At 37.9% G+C, this 22,397-nt stretch overlaps 1 protein-coding gene across 4 annotated transcripts in view; it reads left to right on the forward strand.

Moving 5' to 3' along the window:
• The window catches only part of AGTPBP1 (ATP/GTP binding carboxypeptidase 1), a 63,285-nt gene extending 49,763 nt beyond the window's left edge, over nucleotides 1-13,522 (forward strand). For 2 of the 4 annotated variants that reach the window (XM_053932117.1, XM_053932120.1), the window contains one exon: nucleotides 9,994-13,522. In XM_053932117.1, coding sequence (XP_053788092.1) covers nucleotides 9,994-10,135 — 142 coding nt within the window. In that variant the 3' untranslated portion in view covers nucleotides 10,136-13,522. The remainder of the gene's footprint in view (nucleotides 1-9,993) is intronic. The other 2 variants (XM_053932121.1, XM_053932118.1) reach the window with 2 other exon arrangements.
• The last annotated feature ends 8,875 nt before the right edge of the window (nucleotides 13,523-22,397 follow it).

Genomic DNA, 22,397 nt, shown 5'->3' on the forward strand with positions numbered 1-22,397 from the left:
AGGTTGCAAAGAAGGTAGAGCCAGGCTCTTTCCAGTGGTATCTGCTGACAGGCTAAGAGCACAAACTATAGAGGAAAGTGCATTAACCATTATATACATGGAAAGGTGCCCTAGGTTTGGCCAGAACAATTTTAATTTTTTACCATAAAGAGAAAGGGGCCTGACCAGACCCTACTGTTATTTGATACCATCTCATCACTTGTCAGGGGCTGGAGTAAGAGACTCCCTCATTTGTGGTCAGGCTGGGGGGAGAAAAACTGTGGCAGGTGAAGAGTCTGGTATTGTTGCAGTTTCTACGTAAATTATTCCATTGTATTTTACCTTTTGTTATTAATGTTGTTGTTGCTTCCTTTCTTCTCTCATTGCTGCTTCCAGTAAGTTGTTGTTATCTCATCTTGAAGTTTTTACCTTTGCTCCTGTTTGTTAATGTTACTTATGGTGGATTTTCCTTATCATAGCATCTATTGAATTAAGGAATGTCATATCATACACAAGTCACCCCCCTTAGTATCTGCTAGGAAGCTAAAGACACATCAAAAACAGCTTAGTACCAGAATGGGATAAAAAAGGGTGAGATGGCATGTTTGCTTTCTGTTTGATAGCAAACTTCAGTAATGCTAGATGAGAAGAGGAACAAATGGAAACACATAGCTTGTTTTAATGTTATGAAAAACAGCAAATCCTGGTATATTAATAGATGCACATAGTTTGAACTTCCTTTACCAGCTAAAATACTTCGTTGATCCAGCTATCTCTAAAAAATTATTATGAAAACTAATTGCATGTGAAGTACAACCATGCTGGGGGCAGGGGAAGACTGCCTCTGACTTGGTTTACATTTCATTGCTGGGAAATGAGTGGCACAGGGGACTGTTTTAACCTGGATTTTCAGAAAGCACTGATAAAATACTTAGTCCTGCATAAACATAATGTTGTTGGCTACACATAAGCACAGGAAAAATGTAACATTAGGCTCATAATAAGCTTACTGTTACTGAGACTCTATATGGAAATATTTATAATCCTGATTTGTGAAGAAAGTAACTAGTACTCTGGAGATTAAAAAAAACCAGCAGGTTCAGTTACATCCAATAGACTAGATCATGAAAATCACAAAAATAATTGTACCGCAAGATGAAATTTTAAATTTGAGGGAGATGATTAAATAACTTCATTCCGTGTATTAAAAGTGAATTTATACCTAGAATTTTTTTTTTTAAATGGTTTCCCCTAACATGACCTTTGGGTGTTACACAGCTACAGATGGTGAAAGGTGATAGCCAAGTGCTTCTGCACTAAAGAAGTTAGGAGAGCGGGAAAAAAATCAGATTCTGTGCATGTAAAACTTAATATTTTTAATCTATATGGAATATTGAAATGTTGAAGTTTATTGGAGGAATCTGTTAACATCTGTTTGATTTTTAAGTCCTGATGGCTTTATTTCTTAAAGTCATTAAATGTAAATCTAAGAACACTGAAACATAAAACAGCAAAATACATATCATGAAGTGAGAAAACAGGTACTTTGCTCTGTGTTCACTTAGCAATACTGTATAACTGTGTGAGAATATGTGATAGAAAAACTGAATGTGTGAATGCAAATTAAATATAATTTTAAATATGGCATTAAGACTGAAATATGTTGTGCATTTGTACCTGGATTTCTGAGCAATCTGATGTCCCTGCCCACAGCAGGGGGGTTGGAATTAGATGATTGTTAAGGTCCATTCCAACCCAAGACATTCTATGATTCTATGATAAATAAGAAACTACAATTTTGTTCACAGAACAAAACTTATTTAAGTTTGCACATTATCTTCTTTTATTCTTTGCCAAAGGGATCAATATTGACATAGGTGAAGTTAAAAGGTGGTCTCATTCTTTTGTTGCCAGAGGCTCAGAAGCAGAGTTTTTATGTATACCTTAGGCCATATTTTAAGAAAAATCTTTTCAGCCAAGGTGTGCATTTATTATTCACTTGAGTGGTAGAAATATACAAAGTTTATAAAGCTTTTTTCTATTCCTCTTCAGAGATAGTCATGGATCAGAATACAGTCACACAGTTTCTTGTTTTATATGCCCAGACTTCAGTTCTCACTTTTCTATTACAACAAAGAACTGCTTATACTTTCTTTCTCATATGACTTGCTGCTTTTTACTTGCCCTTAGAGACAAATGAGAAGCTACCTACAGGAAAAGCAGGTAAAAAGTTCATCAATAGGAAGTATAAACCAGAATATTTTTACACAACTGTAGCATTCCTGTAGGGTTAGAGTACAGCAATTACTAAGATTGTGGTTATTTCCTTTATTTTTGGATATTACTGGTATTATTTTTTACCAAATCACAGTTTAAATGCTTTTAAGACTAAGCAGGCAAGTTTAAACACAGTAGCACTGATTTTATTTTTTGCAAATGATTTTGAGGGTTTCTCAATTTTTTTTGGTTTTCCAGGTTGTAATTATAATGACCAAGTACATGTTAATATTTTAGAATATATTGCCAGTATTTCAGTACACATAGGCTGAATTTGCATGAGTTCATTTTGAACCATGTCAGAAACAAGAAAAATAAAGCAATAAGTAGATTTATTTTCCTCTGGCAGTGAACTTTAACCTTTCATGTGATGAATAAAACACTTAATTTTTCTTTAATTATTTCCAACCCATTTGACAGTGTTTTCACCCCAGTTCCAAATGGAAAAGATTAGACTAAATGTAATACTGGTCTTGTATTGAGAATTGTAGTTATTGTGCTGACAGGTTTGATAGGGTCTATATGCAATGAAACAAAAAGATATGACCACATTCATTACTGTTACAACTTACTAGACTTATCCTCTGCTCAAAAACTTGACCACTTTTTGGAAATTCTAGTTCATTTAAATGATTCTTTTGAGGCTCATTGGTGTGTTCTAGAACATGGTGTGGTTGTGTTTGTTAATTTGATTTAATTATAGCAGAGAAGCAGACTGAGCTTTGGGACCCAGCATGTCTAGAAAATGGTAGAAAAAGCAGACAGCCAAAAGGAGCTGTGGGAAAGGAAAAACTTGATGAAAAATCCATTTCCTCCACTTAGTCTTACACTTGAGAAAAAACATCAGACTGGTGAGGCAAGAAGTGAGGGGTATATACAGTGGGAGTGTGTACAAAGTCTTACAAGGGATTTCTGTCTAGGCTGTCAGATAGAAACTGGTTTTGTCCTATTTTATTTCCCTCCCTCTTAATAACTCTTAAACTTTGCCCAGACATATGTATATTCCTAATCTTCATCACCTGGAACTAAAGGTCTTTTCCTTCTTACTCTCCTGTATGGTTGAAGCTTTGCTTGGCCTTTCTTCCAGTACTTTAGGAGTACAGCTTTGCTAAAAAGAAGGCATCTTATACTGCAGCTTTTGTCCAGTCTGTCCCATTCCAAATGTTGGAAGAAAAAGCTATTAAAAATCAGATTCAGAATTCCACTTGTGGGCCTGGTAGCAGTGCCCATGCACCAGGCCCCTGCTCTGGCCTCAATGAAAGTGATTGCTTTTAATTCTGTGTAGACTGTACTATTCAGAATACTGTTCGTCTTCTCTAGGGCAAAATAAGGAAACTAGTAATCAAGGAAAAAAGCCCCAAACAAACAAACAAACAAACAAACAAAAAAGTGTGATGAACTGCTTATAAGTTCTTCATACCATACTTCAAGTTTTCTTCTACTCTTGATGGTATGATCCAATTACTGCTATGGACCACAGTAAATGACTGATGAATCCCAGCTGATTTGATTCAGTTTTGAATTTCATAAAATGTATTTCAGGGTGAGAACACATAGAATGTGTTGATGTTACTTGTGATTAAGCTCTGAGTAAAATTCTGTAACTTTAAATGTGAAATTTAAAAAACATAATTAAAGAGGATTTGGATGTCCAGCTCCTTATGGCTTGAAAAATAGTTGGATACATCCTGTTGAACCTTGGAAATTCCCTTGAGAAAATATCCTTATTACTTACAAGAACTACATAGGTTAAGAGCAGCTGAACAGGACAGGACTTGTAGTTGCATATGTGATGTTGCTTCCTGCAGCAGGATTGCTAATCTCCGGAAGAGAATGTAGACACTAAAAAGAAATTAGAAGGGAAACTATGGAGAAACAATTCCTTTGTGATACTTTGTAACTGTCTTTCTCATCTAAGATTTTTTTTTTTTGCCTTCCATGACAAAGCAGTTTTAAAAGAAATCATTAGTATTTCAGAATTCTCTCTCCTTCCTTTCTCAACTCCCTAGGTAGCTGCAACTCTCCATACGTTGACAGGGAATATTTCTTAATTTTTTGTTCCGAAGTTGTAAAATGTATAAACATCCCCAGAGTGTCAAAAAATTGCTGAGTTCCACAGGGTTCAAATTGGTAACGGTTATGTCTACCTTGTGGATTAATTTTTCTGTAATTGAGTCTTGTGGATAATTAAAAATCCCAAGTATAACTTTTATGGGACAATTAAAATATTATTTTGAAAAAAATATACCGTATTTGTGAAAAGGTTTATTAAATTTTAATAAGTTTGGAGCATTAATGTAAATGAAAAACACATAGTAAGGTACTATAGTTTTAAAAAATAATAGTCATAGCATGGCTTGGATGGGAAGGGACATTAAAGATCATCTAGTTCCAACCCCCCCCCCCCCCCCCGGCATGGACAAGGATGCAACCCACTATATTAGGTTTCTCGCAGCCCCATCCAACCTGGCCTTGAACACTTCAGGGATGGGGCATCAACAAGTTCTTTGGTCACTCTGTTCCAGTGCGTCACCACCCTCACAATAAATAATTTAATTTCTTCCTGGTATCTAATCTAAATCTCTTCTCTTTTAGTGTAGTAACATTACTTCTTGTCATATCCCTTTCTGATTCTGTAAAAAGTCATCCTTCCTCTGTCTTGTAAGTCCTGTTTAGGTACTGGAAAACCACAGTGAGGTATCACTGAAGCCTTCTGTTCTTACGACTGAAGAACTCTAGCTCTCTCAGCCTATCATCATAGGAGAGATGCTCCAGCCCTCTGAGCAGCTTAGTGGCCTCCTCAAAACTCACTCCAACAGGTCCATATCATTCTTGTGTGGGGACCTCAGGGCTGGATGCAGCACTCCAGTTAGGATCTCACCAGAATAGAGCAGAAGGGCAGAATCCCCTCCCTCACTTTGCTGACCGTGCTGCTTTGCATGCAGGTCAGGTCATGGTTGGCTTTCTGGGCTGCAGACTCACACTAGTGACTCATGTCCAGCTTTTCATCCACAGAGCTTTGCAGGGCTGCTTTCAGTGACTTATTTTCCCAGTCTGTGCTTATGTCTGGGATTGCCCTGATGCAGTTACAGAACCTTGCACTTGAACTTGTTGGACTTTGTGAGGTTCTCCTGGGTCCAGTTCTTAAGCTTGTCCGTTTGGATGGTGTCCTGTCCTTCTGTTGTGTTAGCTGCACTGCTCACCTTTGTGTCATCTACAAACTTGCTGCAGGAGCACTTGACTGTCTTTGACATTGAGGAAGGTCTTAAAAGGCACTGGTCCCAAAACAGAGCCCTAAGAAGCCCCACTTGTCACCAGCCTCCATGTGGACATGGAGCCTTTGACCAAAACTCTCTGGCTGCACCCATCCAGGCAATTCCTTGCCTATCAAACAGTCCACTCATCAAATCCATGTCTCTCTGATTTGGAGATAAGCATGTAATGTGGCACACTGAAAAACTTACAGAAGTCTAGGTTGATGATGTAAGCTGATCTTCCCATGTTGACTGTTGTAGTCATCCCATCATAGAAGGCCATCAAATGGGTAAGGCATGATTTGCTCTTAGTCTCCAGGTATGGAGAGAACATTCAACCTTACATGAAAGAGTAAGAGTTGTTGATAATCCTATGGTTTAACCAGTGTTAGTAACATCTTTGTGACATGACAAATGTGGCCCTTATAGACAGCAAATCTTGCTAGAGAGGCTGGAGGGTAAATAGCTGCCTTCATGTGTCTCAGTGATGATTCTCCAGTAATTACCATGCTTTGTGCACTTTTGGTGGCACTCATTCTCATATGACTGTTTGATTGTACCAGTTTTGTAGCATTCTCCTTTTCTTGTTCTTGACTACTTATTGTGGAGTTTTCTCCTCCAAGCCTCATAGTGTCATATTTCTTATGTAGGGGCAATTCAGTGGCAAGGGGGAGACTCTTTTCTTTTGCTCCAAGCAGAGATGAGAGTCCAGTCTCCCTTGCCTTACAAATAAATCAGGCCTATCTCAAGGTTGGATGCTAATGTACCTTCTGTTTCCAAGGTCTTAAAGCAGCAACTGTCTCTTTGCCTGTGTCAGTGCATAATCCCATACCTCAGTCTCCTGCTTGGATTCCCAGATCATATGCTGCTTGATGAGCTTCTCACACAACATGGCAACCTGAACAAAAGGCAGGTTATCTATCTGGGCACACTTGCACCCATGACACCTACCTCTGCCTTCAGGGCCTGGGGGACTTTCAGATTATGGAGTTTCCTGCAGCTGAGGGTCCAGGTGCTTCTTTAGTCTTCAGCAAGTCTGTTTGGGTCTAAACAAATACCCAAGGTGGCTGTGGTCTCTCTTGGTTTTAGTCTGACAGCTGTAATGTGTAGATGCCATTTTTGTTACAGAAGAAGACTGCTTCCTCTTCCTCCCCAAGTAGAATTAAGTGGCCTTTTCTGTGTGCCCTTCCTGGAGAACTGCTGCGCCATGTCCTGACCATGGCACCACACTCTGGTCACTCGCACTCTCCGGGGCCATTTAAATCTGCTGACAACACTCACACCATGTCAATCTCACTCACGAGAGATGATGGTTCCTGGTGGGTCTCTCAGCTCTTACTCATGTTTCTCTGACTGTGGAGGTCCTGCCCACTTTGTTCTAGTGCTCAGCCCCCAGAACTTGCCGTGGCTGCCGCTGCTGTTGCTGCTATCGCTGCTGTGTGTGCCTGGCTGACCTTAATAATTAAAGTATATTTTAATTAATAATTAAAATGCATTTTAGAAAACTATTGTATTAATTCCTAAATTCAGTGTATTCAGTGGCAGGTAATGAAGAAAATAATCTTTTGAATGAAAGAGATATTCTTAAAGTTCTTCATAAACTTGAAGACCATAGTATTATATCAAGTGTATTAATCAGACATTTAGGAATTCATCTTTTTACCCATAAAATGTTGCTTAGGTAAGATACACAGAACTTCAGAATTTCATATAGTATTCTCTTTATCGTCAGCCATGACGTCAAAGAAAATACACAGATCGTGGCATCCTTTACATTACAATACTGTAGGTGTGTGATAAACAACCTCTGCTAACCTATAAAAATAATAGTTCCCTTTTAAAAGAAAAAGCAGGAGGTGTAGGAGTAGAAGAAGGATTATTGAGCAAGTTAATTATAAAGAGCCCAAGGGAGAAGTTAGGAAATTAAAACCCATAGAATCAGCATGACAGCAGCTAAAAATATATCGCTACAAGATCCGCTGAGGGTGGGGAGCAGCAGGAAAGCAAATAAAGAATTTGATTAAACAGTAAGACATTTTTTCAGGTATTTGATTTCTATATTTCTTGTGATCCAGCTTCAGTAAAACAGTGGAATAATAATTACACTTCTCAGATTCATGCTAACCTTTGGAACAGAGATTACTGAAAAGTTAAATTTTCAAGGCTAACATTTGCTACATCAAAAGACAAGTATACATGGGAAGACAAATATAGTAGTATGTGACACAGTTTGGATAGTTTTATGAGGAACGAAAACTTAGGAAAGGGAAAGTGGGAAAAATAACCTTAGTAAATATTATAGTATTATTTGAGTAACACATAATTGAGAAGTTGTGGTGTGTTGATCTGGATGGTAGTAGAAAGCAAAGACTATTAGGCAGCAGATCAGAGACAGGTTTTTTTTTAAAGATTTATGTAGCTTTCTAAGTAAGACCTGTTCAGTAAGATCTTTGATCTATTCTAATGGTATTTCTCTTGAATACCATTAGAATAGATTAAACATCCCATTGTCACTGGTTGAATATTTCTCCTTGACATAGTTCATTGTAGTTTTCTGTCAGTGTTCAGAAATATTACATATTATTGGGTCAATATTCAGATTTAATGGCACAATTTCTTGTGAATTACACAGTCTATTCTGTGTGGATTCAACTGAAGTGTGGATTCCTTGCATACAAAAATTAATTAATCAGTACCTGTGTTAAGTGATTAGAAGCACAAATTGAAAAAATCTGTGGACTTGTCAGAACGTAATACATCTGGTGGAGTCCCTTTCATTTGTTTCTTTAAATAAATGAAATACTTAAACTTTTTATTTCCCTGACTTCTTCTTTCCTTAAAGGAATTGTTAGTAGGTGGTGACTTCCTAGGGCAGAAAGCATCACAGGATGAAAGAACAAAAAATTTGTATTCCTTTGATGGTTCTCCCACAGGTGCTTCATATAAAGTATGTATCCTTATTGTATGTTGGGTTCTCCATATGTGAAACGAAAGAGACTTCTTAGCAGAGATCCCAGTTATTTTCTGTTAAAAACCCACACCGCATTTTCTTCACTCTTTCTCTCTCCTAAATGGAAATAATTTTGTTTATAACACCAAGTTCATTAACCAGCAGTGGGTTATTTCCCTAATTACAGCTTAAATAACTTAAAAAGTATTTGGTTTTGCGGAGCTTTCTGTTTCGCATAGCTAATAGAGTACAGGCTTGTTTAGTGAACCATGATACAGATAATTTTGAATGTAAATATTTTTTTCCTCAAAGCTAGGGAACAGTTTTTTCTCCCTGTTTTTGAATTAACTGTCAACAGTAAAAAATGTTACAGTGTGGCATGTAATTGAGGTTACAGGTAGAGGAAGAATACTGTGAAATTTATTTATATTGAATAGAGATAGCATTTCAGATTTCCACTGGTGCAGCTGAGCTCCTAAAAGGTCTTTAGAAAGAAGCAATGATTAGTCTTTTTAATTATAAGGCCACAGCCAAGCTAGGTTTTGTGTATCTACGGAGAAAATAAAATTAATATGCAACTATTTCTACAAGTTCTTTATGATGTTTCTCAATAAGGACAGTCTCACTGTTTTGTATGAGCTCTATATTATTTGATTATTAGGTAAAATGCATTACAAAACCTTTTTCAGGCTTAAAATGAATGTAAAAATACTTACTAAATATTTAGGAGTACTTAGTGCTTTTAAGCAGATAGCTTTTTTATGTCCTGAGTAAAACTGTGTCTGGAAAACACTTTTCTGCCTCCTCCATCATCCCTTTCTCTATTCTAGGGAGATGAGAGGATCAGAAAGTTGTATTTTAACCTTTTTCCAGTTAACACTAAAGGTGTCAATCCTCTTGTTCTTCAATGCTATTAGATAAGGGCATAGACCACTCTGTGGGCAGAGCTTCAGTTCATTAAGTGCATTGCCTCAGAGTTGCAGTGCTTGACAAATTTTAAGTTTTACCAGGATACAAATGTGTGAGAATCTGATGGGAGTTAAGTGATTTGTGTGGGAACTTAATTGTAGGTGTAACTATGACCCCTTGTTCTATCATCTCTGATATGTATAAAGTAATTGGTTACAGTGCTTTTCAGTAAAGTGTGTTTTTCAATAAAATACAGTGGTTTTTTTGATACCCTACAGCAATGGCTGCGTCCTGAGGTAGTTGGATTCATCTTCAGCCATTTCTGATACTGCTGTATTTACATTAAGTTCTTACGGGCCATTAGTGTAGCGGATTTGTCATAGCAAATTTGGATAATGTGTTGTATATGACTAACTAATTAGTTAAAGGCATTACAAGCATGGGTTTGTCTCTCAGTTGTTTTACACGCAACTAAAAAGCCAGTCCCATTTCAGGTAATCTGCCCCTTTCCTGAGGTAATATTTGGATTACTGTATGTCAGGAAAGGGTCAGGGCACATGGTGTGAATGTGTTAATCCAAATAATACTTTTAACATGATTCATGGAGCTTCTTGTTTGTTATAGCCCCACTACATATGTTTTGGATGAAGATGAGCCTCGCTTCCTTGAAGAAGTTGATTACAGCGCAGAGAGTAATGATGAAGACGTTGAATTAGCTGATAATGTGGGTGATTATGAGGCAACTAATCAAGATGATGGACTTTGAGACCCAGATTCAACAACGATACTCCTTTCTTGAACCAGCTTTGCTGCCAGTAACAGAAAATAAAGTATCCTGCATTTCCAATCACATACTTCCTTGCTGTTTTCTACAAAGGGGATAAGCTTCAGTTAACACATATAACTGGGGTCTGCACAGCTCAAGGACAGTAAATATTTCTGATAAATTTACGTTCGTTTTATTCAAGGAGTTCTGTGTATTCTTGAAGCCCTATATAGATAAATTTATTTACCAGTTCATTTTCTACTAAATACTACTGCATGGCATTTTGTGTCCTTAAACCCTAATTTCAGAGAAATGGATTATAATTTTTAGTGTGTCAGAGTACAGAAAATAATTTTTTGTGGTACAGTTCTTTGAGTTGCATCCTGAAAAATATGTATGTACAGATTTTCTAAATTAATTTGTGTATGTCTGTGTATATGCGCGTGTGTATACTGAGGTGAAGAGGTTATTTTTCGACATTATTTCAATGATACTTGATTGTGTTTAAAGCAATGTAGTGCCTGCTCTGAAACAATTCAATAATTACTAAATTAAAAATGAGAACATGATGTATGAATTTTTTGCACTTGTTTCTTGCTTCTTATGATTATGTATTAAGTGAAAATTCTTTGCCACAGTATTAAGTGAAATTCTTACTAATGTCTGTTCAGAGTTCAGGAATTTTGCACAGTGACCAATGCAGCCTGTGCTTAGAAGAAGTAGACTCTTGTATAAATACAAAACTCACCCATAAGATAGGCATGATTTAATTTGAAGAAGTTTTCTTGTTTAATGTACTTGTCTCCAGGAAGAAGTCAGGTATGTACACTCTATGTATATTCAGCTACACAAACTGCTCTGTTTTTCATCTTGAATATGCACGTAGTTAAAAAATGTTCACTTTACCGGAGGCACATTAACTATATACCCAATTCAACTGCTTTAAGGGGGATAGTGCATTTCGGTTTAAACCTTTTTTGCCTGATTGCAACCTAGTGCTAACTCTGCTCTGATAAGGAAATTGGACTGTAACTTTCTGAGGTCTCTTCCAGGCTGAATAATTATTCTGTGGTTCTGTATTCTTCATGTTTAAAATCAAGGTGTCAGGTATGGGATTTACACTTCTTCATCTTCTCCTATCGTCTTCTAATTCTTATTGCCTCTTGCCTCTGCTTAAAATAAGATCTAATAGAGAAATTAAGAGAGTTGTAGTCCGTGGTTTACAGAATTGACATGTTTTGCAATGAAAAATACTTTTCAAAAATTATTTTTACTTGATGTGACCCAGTTGTGGCATTAATTTTCTTCTGCATGTGCAAGGGCTTTAAGAACATGAAGAATAACATTTCTAAGTTATACCAGGTTTTGAACTAATGAGGATTTTCTATATATTTGTTGTTCCAAATAAAACTGTATTTCAGAGGGGAAGAGTGTCTTCAGAAGGATTAAAAAAGAATAAAATTTATGAGAATTAGTTGTATCAGTGTTTTTCAGCCAGGAGTTGGATTTGCACCAGGATCTGTTCTTTCAAATTCAGCATTGTTTCAGCATTGCATTCAGCCTGTCCATACTATCCTGATTCTGAAACTGGGGAAGGGGTTTTGATCCCATATTATATGCAACTGTATTTTTATTTAAAGACTTGAATTTATATTAATAAACATGCAGAGAGAGGTAGGGGTGGAAAACATGGAAAAGTTGGAAACATTTAGTGTCTTGGTCCTTTATTTTTTTCTCTGTAGTGGAAGTTATCTTTCCTTGTGTTCTGTGAACTACATACTGTAAATAAGAAAATTTATTTATTGCTCTGTTGAAAAGGAGCCCTCTGAATTGAAAGTAGAAGAATTTGGGAATGTATTAAATGGAAGAATTAACCTTGCCACAGAATTTGAATTATTTTTCTGCCCAATGACAGCAGTTCAGAATGCCCATATTGCCCTGTCAGTCTTATACTATACTTATGCATAAATAGATTTTTATCCCTAAGGGCTCCTACTTCAGTGGGAGTAATATTCATGAATAAAATTATTCATAAACAATTTCACTTAAATTTCAAAGAATGCAGGATGCCACATGTTTGTTAACTGTATTGTGCATGTCTTCTTAGGTTTCATTTGAATTTGTATTAATCTTGGAACACTATTTTTATACTACTGGCAAGACTAGAAATATACTTCATCCATTTAGAAAGAATTGTGGCTTAGTAATACAAAATTGTCTTTTTCTCCTGAGTACGTATGTATATTTGTTCTTCTCATGACTCCTACAGCTTTTAATCTGTGCAAAAATAGAGTTATCAGCTATATAATGTCTCAGGATAACATGTTTATACATTAGATTGTAATGCAGTTATGCATTATATGTCACTTAGGTGTTAGATGTCACTTTGGCAGCTGTTGGTCTGAGCTTCTGCCAGTGTAATTCTAATGCAAGAGGTGAAACTTTGTCCCTATCTTACACATTGAAAATGCAAAGGTTGTTACCTCAAACATTTTCTTGCCTTTTGAAATGTAAAGTCTTCATTTGTGCTCATAGGGATGCCAGTTCATGGGAAGAACTGCTGCAGTGAGAACTGCTCCATACTGTTTATGTCTCTCCAGTACCTGTTGCCATTGTTGCAGTGGTGTTGACAGACAGATGCTGGTGCCCCCATTAATGTGTTTTGGTGAGAAGTCTGGTGTTTAGCTGAAAAAGGAACAGCTAACACTTGAGCACACATTCCATTCTGTTATTGTAGCACTTGCCCTGAAGAAATGGGCAGAATGATAGCAAAGAATGGCAGCATCTTGGACTGTCACAAATCAGTCATTGAGCATGGTCTGTCCCAGACAACTGACTATCTTTATTCTATGTATTGGCATTTCAGTGTGGCTTTGGTTTTAAATGATGGTGTTTGCTATAAGCATGACTGGTTCTATATAGGCAAAGAAGATCCCTAGATCTTCCTCCAGTAATAACAACAAATAAGACTATAAAAAATAATTACGTATGTATTATTTAATGTCTTGCTTCTAAGTAATTGCTGAACGACGATTACTCTATTCCCTTTCCAGAAATAATTCAAGTTGCATCACAAATTTTGATATTTCTGTGTCTTCACTGGTGACATCCCCTTGTGTAATGTAACTTAAAGGAATTTGTGCCAAAATCTTGCCTGGCCATTTTGCAAGGTGGATATCTTTATCAGCCTGATTTACCAGGGAGTTTGGTTTGAATCTCAAATAAGACTGCAGATGCAGTAAACACTGTTCACAAAATGCAAAAATACAAGGTTTCAGATAATTTCTGTTGTAATACTATGATAGATATAATTGTTGCAGTGTTAGTGTGCATGCCCCAAATACCAATACTTACTAATAAAAATGCATAATAAAGGATTAATTACAATCTTTTGCTTCCCTATTTTTGGTTAGTTATAATTAAGGATTCCTCTTCCTAGCATTTGCAGCAATGTTCTTACCTGTAAGGACAGCACTGTGCTTAGCATTTAAAAAAACATATTTTGTTTTCTATGAAATTAAACTCAGTGTGCTACAGGCTTAGAGTAGCATTTGCATATTAATTGACTGAATTATAACTATCTGAAAATTTTTGAGATTCACCAATGTTAGTAAAACTTATGAAGACTGGATGAACCACAATGAAGATCTTTGCAGAGCTCACAGAAGAGGCTTCTGGTGAGACTCTTTCCCTCCTACAGAGTTAATAGGATATTCATCTGATCTAGGAAAGGCACAAGATTATTTCTCAGTAAGTCATCCCTTTACAATTCAACTCAGACTGCAGTTGAGTTATTTTTACTATATATGTTTTTGTAGCAGCAATTTTAAGATTTCAGCAATTTTTTGAGGGAAAGCTCAAGATAAAATGAGATAATCTAGTTTTGTGCAGCTGTCTCAAAAGAGCAAGTGATTACTAGAAATCATCAATGTAACTTTCGTAAATACTGTTGCAGTTTATTTAACTATTACTGTCATGTTTCTTTAAGTTGAACAGCTTCACAAACTTTGTTGTCTAAATAATTTTAAGGATCTGCAATAGTCACAGTGTCAAATTAGTCTTAGGATATTTTTCTTTTATCAGTGTTCTAAGGTCATCAGGATGCCAGACATTTGAGATGTGAGCTCACATCTTGTTTGCTTAAGTAGTCTAACTAGGTTGCTTTTAAAGGTGGGCTTTAAGTACAAAATGCCAAACAGCTGTGACACCTAGTAAAGAAGACCTTGTCTTGGCTGTTTTTAACAGTATCATATAAAGAACTCTCTAGTCCCTAAACAATACTTCATAACTATGAAAGACACCTGCTTATTTCTTGTTATTAGAAAAAGTTAGATGCTCTATTTCTTTTTGCCTTTTTTAAAACAAACAAGCAAACAAACAAAAAACCACAAAAAACAAAGAAACAAAAAACCCCCACCAAAATACAGTAGTGTTAGTACACTCTGTACAGCTTTTATAAGAGCTCTTGTACAGCTTTTGAAGCAGTTTGTTAAGAGTCATTGGTACAAAATACAGTTTTATCATCAAAAGAAATGACGCACTGTAGGATTTGCTGATCCAAATTATATCGTTATGAAATGTCAACCAGATTCTGCCTCTTGTCTTTGTAACATTCTTACCTCCAGATGTTTGTGCTTAGAGTGTGCCCTTCTTTCTGGCATGGGGTTATTTCTCATGCAGCTTTTTTCATGGTAGATTGGGAGAATATATACTAGCAGCACCTCATTATTGCATAATTACTGTCGATTTTCACAGGGTGAATGCTAACTAATAAAAGAATCTGACTAACAAAACTCCACAATAGTGCTTCCATACATGAAATGCTGCTGTTAACATAGAGAGGGAATATTCACTTTAAATGACCTGAAATAGGACTTATCTTTACACTGTCCCTCCAGACACATAAAGATAATAAGTTACTGTGATAGCATAAAATGCTCTTAGCTGATAGCATTGCATTCATGCTCATTTTGTTCCCAGAAGAAAATGGACTTGAAAAAAATTCATTACAAACAAGACATGAAGCACAGAGTAAGGAAGACAAATGATCTTTAATATTTTGTATAGTATTTGCTTAATGGTACTGTATTTACATAAACTTTAATAGTCCAGCTGACCCCTCAGATTAAAATGGTTCGGCTGTACATTTTATGAAGACAAACTGAGATGTGCTGCACAAACCTTCAGCCAACAGGCTGTCTTAATACTTAGTGTTGATCATCATCCCACACAATTTAGTGCTTTATACTGCCAAATGGAAAGTCTTAAACTGGGTCAGACAGTATTCCAAAATAATAAATGCTTTGGGTTTTTGTCCTGTGAAGATTGTTGCAAAATTTTCAGATTCTCTGCAACAGTCATCCTCCTGTTCTGGCTTTTGTGTAATCACAAAAGACATAAGTCCAATTTAAAAGTACATTTTGCTTGTACACATTTTTACACCCGTTCAATTTAATCCATGTCTACTCTAGGTTATTTTCCTCTTCTAAAGCATCCAGTCTAGTCAAGTCAATCCTTTAACTTAAGTGATGAGCCAGTGACGTCATCCTCTTCTTTTGAGTCTGACCTCACTTTTGATAAAAGCTTTCTCTTATGCATCCCAACAGTCAGTATTGCTTGAAAATGCTGCTATTATCACATGTACACCTGACTGTATTCCAGAATGAAAGGAGACTCCCCAGATCATCTGTTTAAATACAGTAGCTCATTTGTCAGTATGTCAGATACTTGTTCCTTTTGTCCAAAGACAAAATGGTTAGAACATAAGTAGACAGTATTTTGGAAGAATAATTTTTCAGATCTATGAGTGAATTCAGAGACATATTAACTCTAAAAATCCCTTCATGCTAAGCACCTGACCCCACAATCTAACAGGGAGATGGATCAAATCTGATGTACTCATACAGGGGGCCTCCTGGTCAGCTAATTCTATAAGGAAGCCAAGTCATTCCTTCTCACACAGCTTCCTGTGTTGAGGAGAAAATACTGTCAGGCACAGCAGAGGAAGAGGTCTTCATCTTGACATAGTTCACCTCACTGTGTCTGCCTCACAAATTCTAGAGATTGGTGGACACATTTTCTTTTGCCTCTCAGCTGTACTCTATGGTAGAGTGAGAGGGACAGAAAGATAAATTACAACTATTGATTGTTAGGGGTCACATCGACTAGTGCTTAAGAAGATCCCCACTCCTCCATGACTTGCCCACCAGGGCAAGGTGGCTATGGGGCGAAGTCCCCTGTCAATGAAAGAAAATGTAATAAGATAATTTTGGTTTGTGGATGTGAACAGCGAAGGCAAATGGGTCCTGAGTAATAACTTGGCCACCTGTGAAACTCCCTTTCCACAATCTTTGGATGAGCTTCCCACCGTAGCAGGAGGCCTTATGGGACACTGCTTGCTGACCTGGGGCCTGGCTGTTGGCACAGCTGTGGGAACATCGCCACAGTGGTATGAAAGGTAATGCTGGAGGTGTGAGCAGGGATGTTGAGATGGGATCATTCACCAATCAAGGATTCAAGAAAGAAAACACCAGCATAGAAATCTTAGGGAAGACCAGGGAGCAGCTGGATAGGAGTCACTGTCTGAGCCATTGGTGCCAATGTGTGCCAGTGGGTGGGAGGTGTCTCTCAGGCTGAACATTGCATGAAAGCCAATGCCCACCAGAGTCTTCTTGGAGTGATCAGCAGACTTGGACTTTGAATAGCAGATCACAACATCCCAACTACCTTTTGTCCATGATAACCAGTGAGTAAAAACACAGAATCATAGAATTGTTTCACTGGTAAAAGACATCTAAGATCTTTGAGTCCAGCCATTAACCTAACAGTGCCAAGTCCACCACTAGACCATGTCCCTAATCACCACATCTGAACACTTTTTTAAATTGCTCCAAGGATAGTGATTCAAGCACCTTCCTGGGCAGATAGTTCCGATACTTGATAATCCTCTCAGTGAAAAAGAATCTTTCCTAGTATCCTGTCTAAAAACTCCCCTGGTGCAACTTGAGGTAATTTCTTTTTGTCCTGTCACTTGTTAATTATGAAATACATTGACCCCCACCTGGCTACAACCTCCTTTCAGGTATTTGAAACCGGGATCTAACTACAACAGAATCACCCCTGTTAAATTTAGTGATTCACATCCCAAGGATTTATGTTCACCCTTAGTAGGTGCTCATACAAGTGGAATAACATAATTGGAGTCCAATAACAAAATTTTAGAATTTTTTTTCCAATCTGAGGGTGGGAAGAATGTGTCTGAGATCCCAGCTTCATGTGTGGGAAGCCTTACGTGTTGATGGAGCTCTGGGGTTTGCAGGAAGAGACATTTAAGCCAAATTTGTCTGCTGGAGACTGATTAAGTCTCAGGAAATTTGAAAAGACATTTTCTCATTCCCAGCTGAAAGGTTTGATATGTTTCTAAGTGCTAAGGATTTAAATTATTCCAAAGGAAGAAAAGAAGATGTTATGATATGGCAAAGTAAGGATATGGAAAAGGGATTTCAGAAGCTTATATGTACTTATTTTTAATGCATAAAAACAAGAGGGAGATGGGGACATGACACAGTTCAGGTAAAACAAATTCAGTATGATTTCTGTGATCACTAAAACTCTGTTTCCAAAATTCAGTTACTCAGAGAATTTTTAAGCTAATTAAATTTTGGTATTGTCTTGATTGGAATAAAGAAATTTCCTGGTATGCAGGGAGAAGAAGCAGTACAATACTGTTTCCTGCAAAAGACCACTTACCACTTCAAGTACAGCATGAACCCTAGCTTGTTCTGTTTTCTTCTTTTTAGTGACATCCTTGAAAGCTTCTTTCATAATGTAGGTCAATGTGCTTTCCAGATTGAGGTTTGTAAGATGGGATGGGCATTTATATTACATCATTTACGGATACAAAATATTGATTGCTATAATAAAAGCTATGATGACTGGTAGTACAGAAAGAATGCGTTGCCTGATAGTATTATAAATGTAAAATATTCACATACCCAGATGATGCCAGTTATTAAAATAATCCCCTTAGGAATTATAAAACCGTGAAAAAGCAGCCCACATGGCAATCTGTGGAGTGTAGCATGTTTCAAAGCTGCAAGACCATTCTGAGGAGAATCTGTGTCTTATTTTTATACAGAGTTCTTGTTTATGCATCTGAAATTTCATTATTTTCACCATACACCTGGCTGCCAGTAAATACATTATAACAAAATAAACAGGAAAATTTGCACGCAGTGCTGTGGAAGTGATGGAGGAGAAAGCCATTTTTGTGGACAAGACATTTTCCAAGTAGCACTGACTGGCAACTAAAGGTCATATTTATATTGTGTTTCCCTGGCGACTCTCCTTTTGAAAGGGTGTCTAATGATGAAGCAAGTCTTGGTCTAATGGAGTGGTGAAGGAGGTGTCTTTCAACAAGTACTGACCATGAAATGCCGGCAGGAATCAGTAAATAATACTTAACCTCCTTTCTCTGGTTTGTTTTAATTTACTCTGTTGTATTGAATAGCTAGCAATTGACCCATAAATCAGGTGATACCAGAGGTATAGCAAAAATATCCAGTGTGTTTCTTTGTTGCATCCTGGGTTTTAGGTTCAGATTTGGGGTTCTGGTCTTTGTTAGCTTACCAGTTCCATGTATCCTCGTGCATCCCCCGTGTTTTCCCCCCTATGGAAGTCACCCCCAGGCTGCCGGCCATTGGGTTTTCTCCCCTGCCACTCCTGTGACCACTCCCCCGTCCAGTCCCCGGCAGTTCTGTGCTCGTCACCTCATTCTCACGGTCCCACTGGCCCTGAACCCCCATGTCCGCCCCCGTCATGTCCCCATTGGCCGTTGTGGCAGCATCACAGCCACGGTGTCTGTGTTCATTGGGCTGTGTTCCTGTCCTCCCCTGTCCCACCCCTATATCCCTCCACGGCACCCCAGCCTTGGGGCCAGATTCGTCCAAGTGAGGTTGGGAGTGGCTGCGGCTTCTCCACCGTGGCTCCTGCAATAAAGCACCCAGCCGCGACACGGACGGGTTTGGACAATTCCCTGCCTCTTCGTTTCCTTCCCTCGCGACAACGACAACATGCGGCTATCCCATCCCGGAGCGCAGCCGCAGAAGCGCCCGGAAGTAGCGGCAGCATTGACCCTGATGAGGAGCCAAGGCACCAAGCTGCGTTCTTGGGAGCTGGTCAGGGCGGGAAAAATGACGCACCACTGTATTTCTTTATACTGACACAATTTCCAGGTCAGTATATTTCTTTTGTCACACCTGGAAAAGGTATAGGGCCTGTGCTGTTCAACCAGGGAAAGAGTTTGTAACCTCACTCTACCATTAGCAAGTGTCGACAGATCTAGGAGAGATATGAGGAGCCATTTAACCTAGCCACAACATAATTACCCCTAGCAGAAACAGATTGTTTAAAAACCTGCAGCAAAAGAAGCTTGTTTTGTTTCCCTTCATTAATTGACCATATTTACTCAGTGGATGCAGATGTTGCTGTTTTCAGTATTGTTTAATATCTTCACTTAAATGAAGTGTTGTGGCAGTTTTATCCCAGTGAAAGTCCTGTGCTACAGTTTTTCTGTCCTATTAAATATTCTGTTTGCTGTCTGAGATTATAGGTGGCCACAATCCTCTTGTATTTTTAGGTGGAAAGGGGTACAGACACAAGCCAGTGTGTTCCTGTTAAGATTTAATCAGTGTGCTAGTGATGTGTTACTAGCTAATAACACTATTATTGTGAGGTCAACATTAACAGGTCACAACCTAAACAAAGGAAAGGCAGGACAGAAGCGGTCCATTACTTTGACCTTGTTAATTAAAAATACAGTGGTGAACGTCACAGTATTAAAAAAAAAAAGCCAAAAAAACCTGTTCTTGCTTTACTTATGCTGACTTCCAAGACCTAATGGATTTTAATATGGGGATTAAACTAAAAGATAGAAAGATTTAGAATAGATGATAGGAAGAAGATCTTTACTGTGAGGGTGGTGAGGCACTGGAACAGGATGCTGAGGACTCCCCATCCTTTGAATTGTTTGAGTCTAGGCTGGATGAGGCTTTGAGCAACCTGATCTCCCCATGGCAAGGGGTTTGGAACTACATCATCTTTAAGGCCTTTTCTGACCCAAAATATGCAATGATAATACCAACTACCTAATATACAAGGTGAGAATTGAAATAATGGAATTTGTGAAATTATCAGCTTGTGTTTCAGAGGGTAGGTGTTCACTTTATCAAGTTCCCGCCTTTAAAATATTTCATTTAGTTCTTTTATTAAAAAAAAAAAAAAAAAAAAAAAGAGAAAGGAGATTGCTGCGTTTGAAAGATGGCAGTCACACTATGAGCTTGTTTTCACAGCCTTGCTCTCCTCTGCAGACCTTGAACACACACTCTGTACCATGCCATCCCTCCTGAGAGAGGACACGGCAGCTGTGGGCTGTGATGTGCGGGGGCACAGCACAGCAAGCAAATACTGTCTGCCCACAGATAGGTCCAATGCACAGCGAACTGGATGTGTGGAGAGAGAGAAGTATTGGGAAAGCATATTCTAGGGGCTGGGACAGGATAGGAACTTTGGAGGTGGCAAGGTTCCCATGCCAAGGCCAGAGGTGGTCACAGGTTGGCCCCAGGTGGCCGGCTGGAATGGATGGGAGAGCAGAATGGGGTGAGTCTCTGTGGGCAGGCAAAAGCTGCAAGGGCAAGCCAGGCACTCTGGGGCTGCACAGAGGAACTGGAGAAGAGTTCACAAGGCACAGGATCTTTCTGGAGACCCCACAATGCATGAGAACAGCTTCACTCTGGGGATCTCATAAGTTCATACCACACTCCTCAAGCTAAGAAAGAATTCATATTCACTCTCATGCAATCTGCTTCAGCATTCTGACACAAAAATCACCTGTCTGGGGGTATCAGTGTGTCTTCTCTTTCCTTTATGCTTGTGTAATATGAGAAGACAATATTCCCTGACACACGCACACCTTTACAAAAGTATTGAGCTCTTGAGACCTTATTGTAGAGAAGAATGGGGAGAAGAGAGAAGCAGACTGAGGCATATTCTAGGCCTGGAACAACTGTTTTAAAACTTTGTTCTCTCTTTGTTCTGTTCCCATTTGGCTTACTACCATGGGGAAAGAGGGGTAAGATTTAAAGTTCACATGATGTTTAGCTCGGTTTCTTTTTTTGTTTCCTCTAGATTGGAGGATTCTCATTAAACAAATTAACTCATTTTCATCTGAGGGAAGTCAAGAATGATGCTGTGGTTTGGGAGCATAACCCCACTGATGATTCTGATTTGCCACAAGAAACTTCCCCTAGAAGGGGCAAGGTCTGGACTTCTAAATTTTTTCCTGTAGTAGTCTAGCAGACATCGCTGTTCTCAAAAAAGAACAATATTGTATTTCAGTTTTGTGCTTATGTTTCAAAACCATGAGCTGAACTAAGGGACTGCACAGCTGCTTGCTTCAAGGTCTGTTGTGTTTAGCTTTTGGTGCTAAGGAGCTGGCAGGAAAACAGGTATAATTTTAAACTCTTTGGTAAGACCCTGAATTTTAATCTATCCGGGACAATATTGTTTACACAGTTGGAGCAGTTTTATCTTGGAATTAGATAAGCATATGAAAAATATTTGCTTGGAACTGTTCTTACAAATTATTCCTATTATAACAACTTTGTAAGAAACAGTATCACTATGTGATTGCATGCTGTGAGAGTTAACAATTCAGCCTAGACTTTGGTAAACAATAGGCTGTATAATCCATTCTGTCCTGTGACATGAGATGTGTGTTTTTCTTTGAAATTTATGAATTATGGCATAAAAACTTAAAGAAGAAATTGTTATTAATTATTGGTTTTATTTTTATTCATTGCTGCAGTCTTTAATTTTGAAGTTTTATAATCTGAGTTCATACAATCTCTTCCAATTTTTTTAACTGCAGGTTTTATTGCAATTGCAGAAGAGAAGCAATGATAAATTCTGTCACACTACATTACAGATGAAATACAAGGAAATGTAACAGCTAACCTATTGTTAAATATTATTGTGTGTTATATTACTTATTTATTAACAACCTGTGTGTTAAAGATTACTTAAGCTTTTTTTTTTTTTTTTTCAAATAGAAGGTTCCTTCAGTACTTGATTCAGGACAACGGTGCCCAGCATCTGCTGGACTTGGCATTGTAATGGGGAGAAAAGCACAGTGAAACCTGTGCACAGCTAATGTTTGAACAATACTGTGACCAGTAACAAAGACAGATGATAAGAATTTCAGTGT

Source organism: Vidua chalybeata, chromosome Z, assembly GCF_026979565.1.
Source record: "Vidua chalybeata isolate OUT-0048 chromosome Z, bVidCha1 merged haplotype, whole genome shotgun sequence".
Taxonomy (NCBI): domain Eukaryota; kingdom Metazoa; phylum Chordata; class Aves; order Passeriformes; family Viduidae; genus Vidua; species Vidua chalybeata.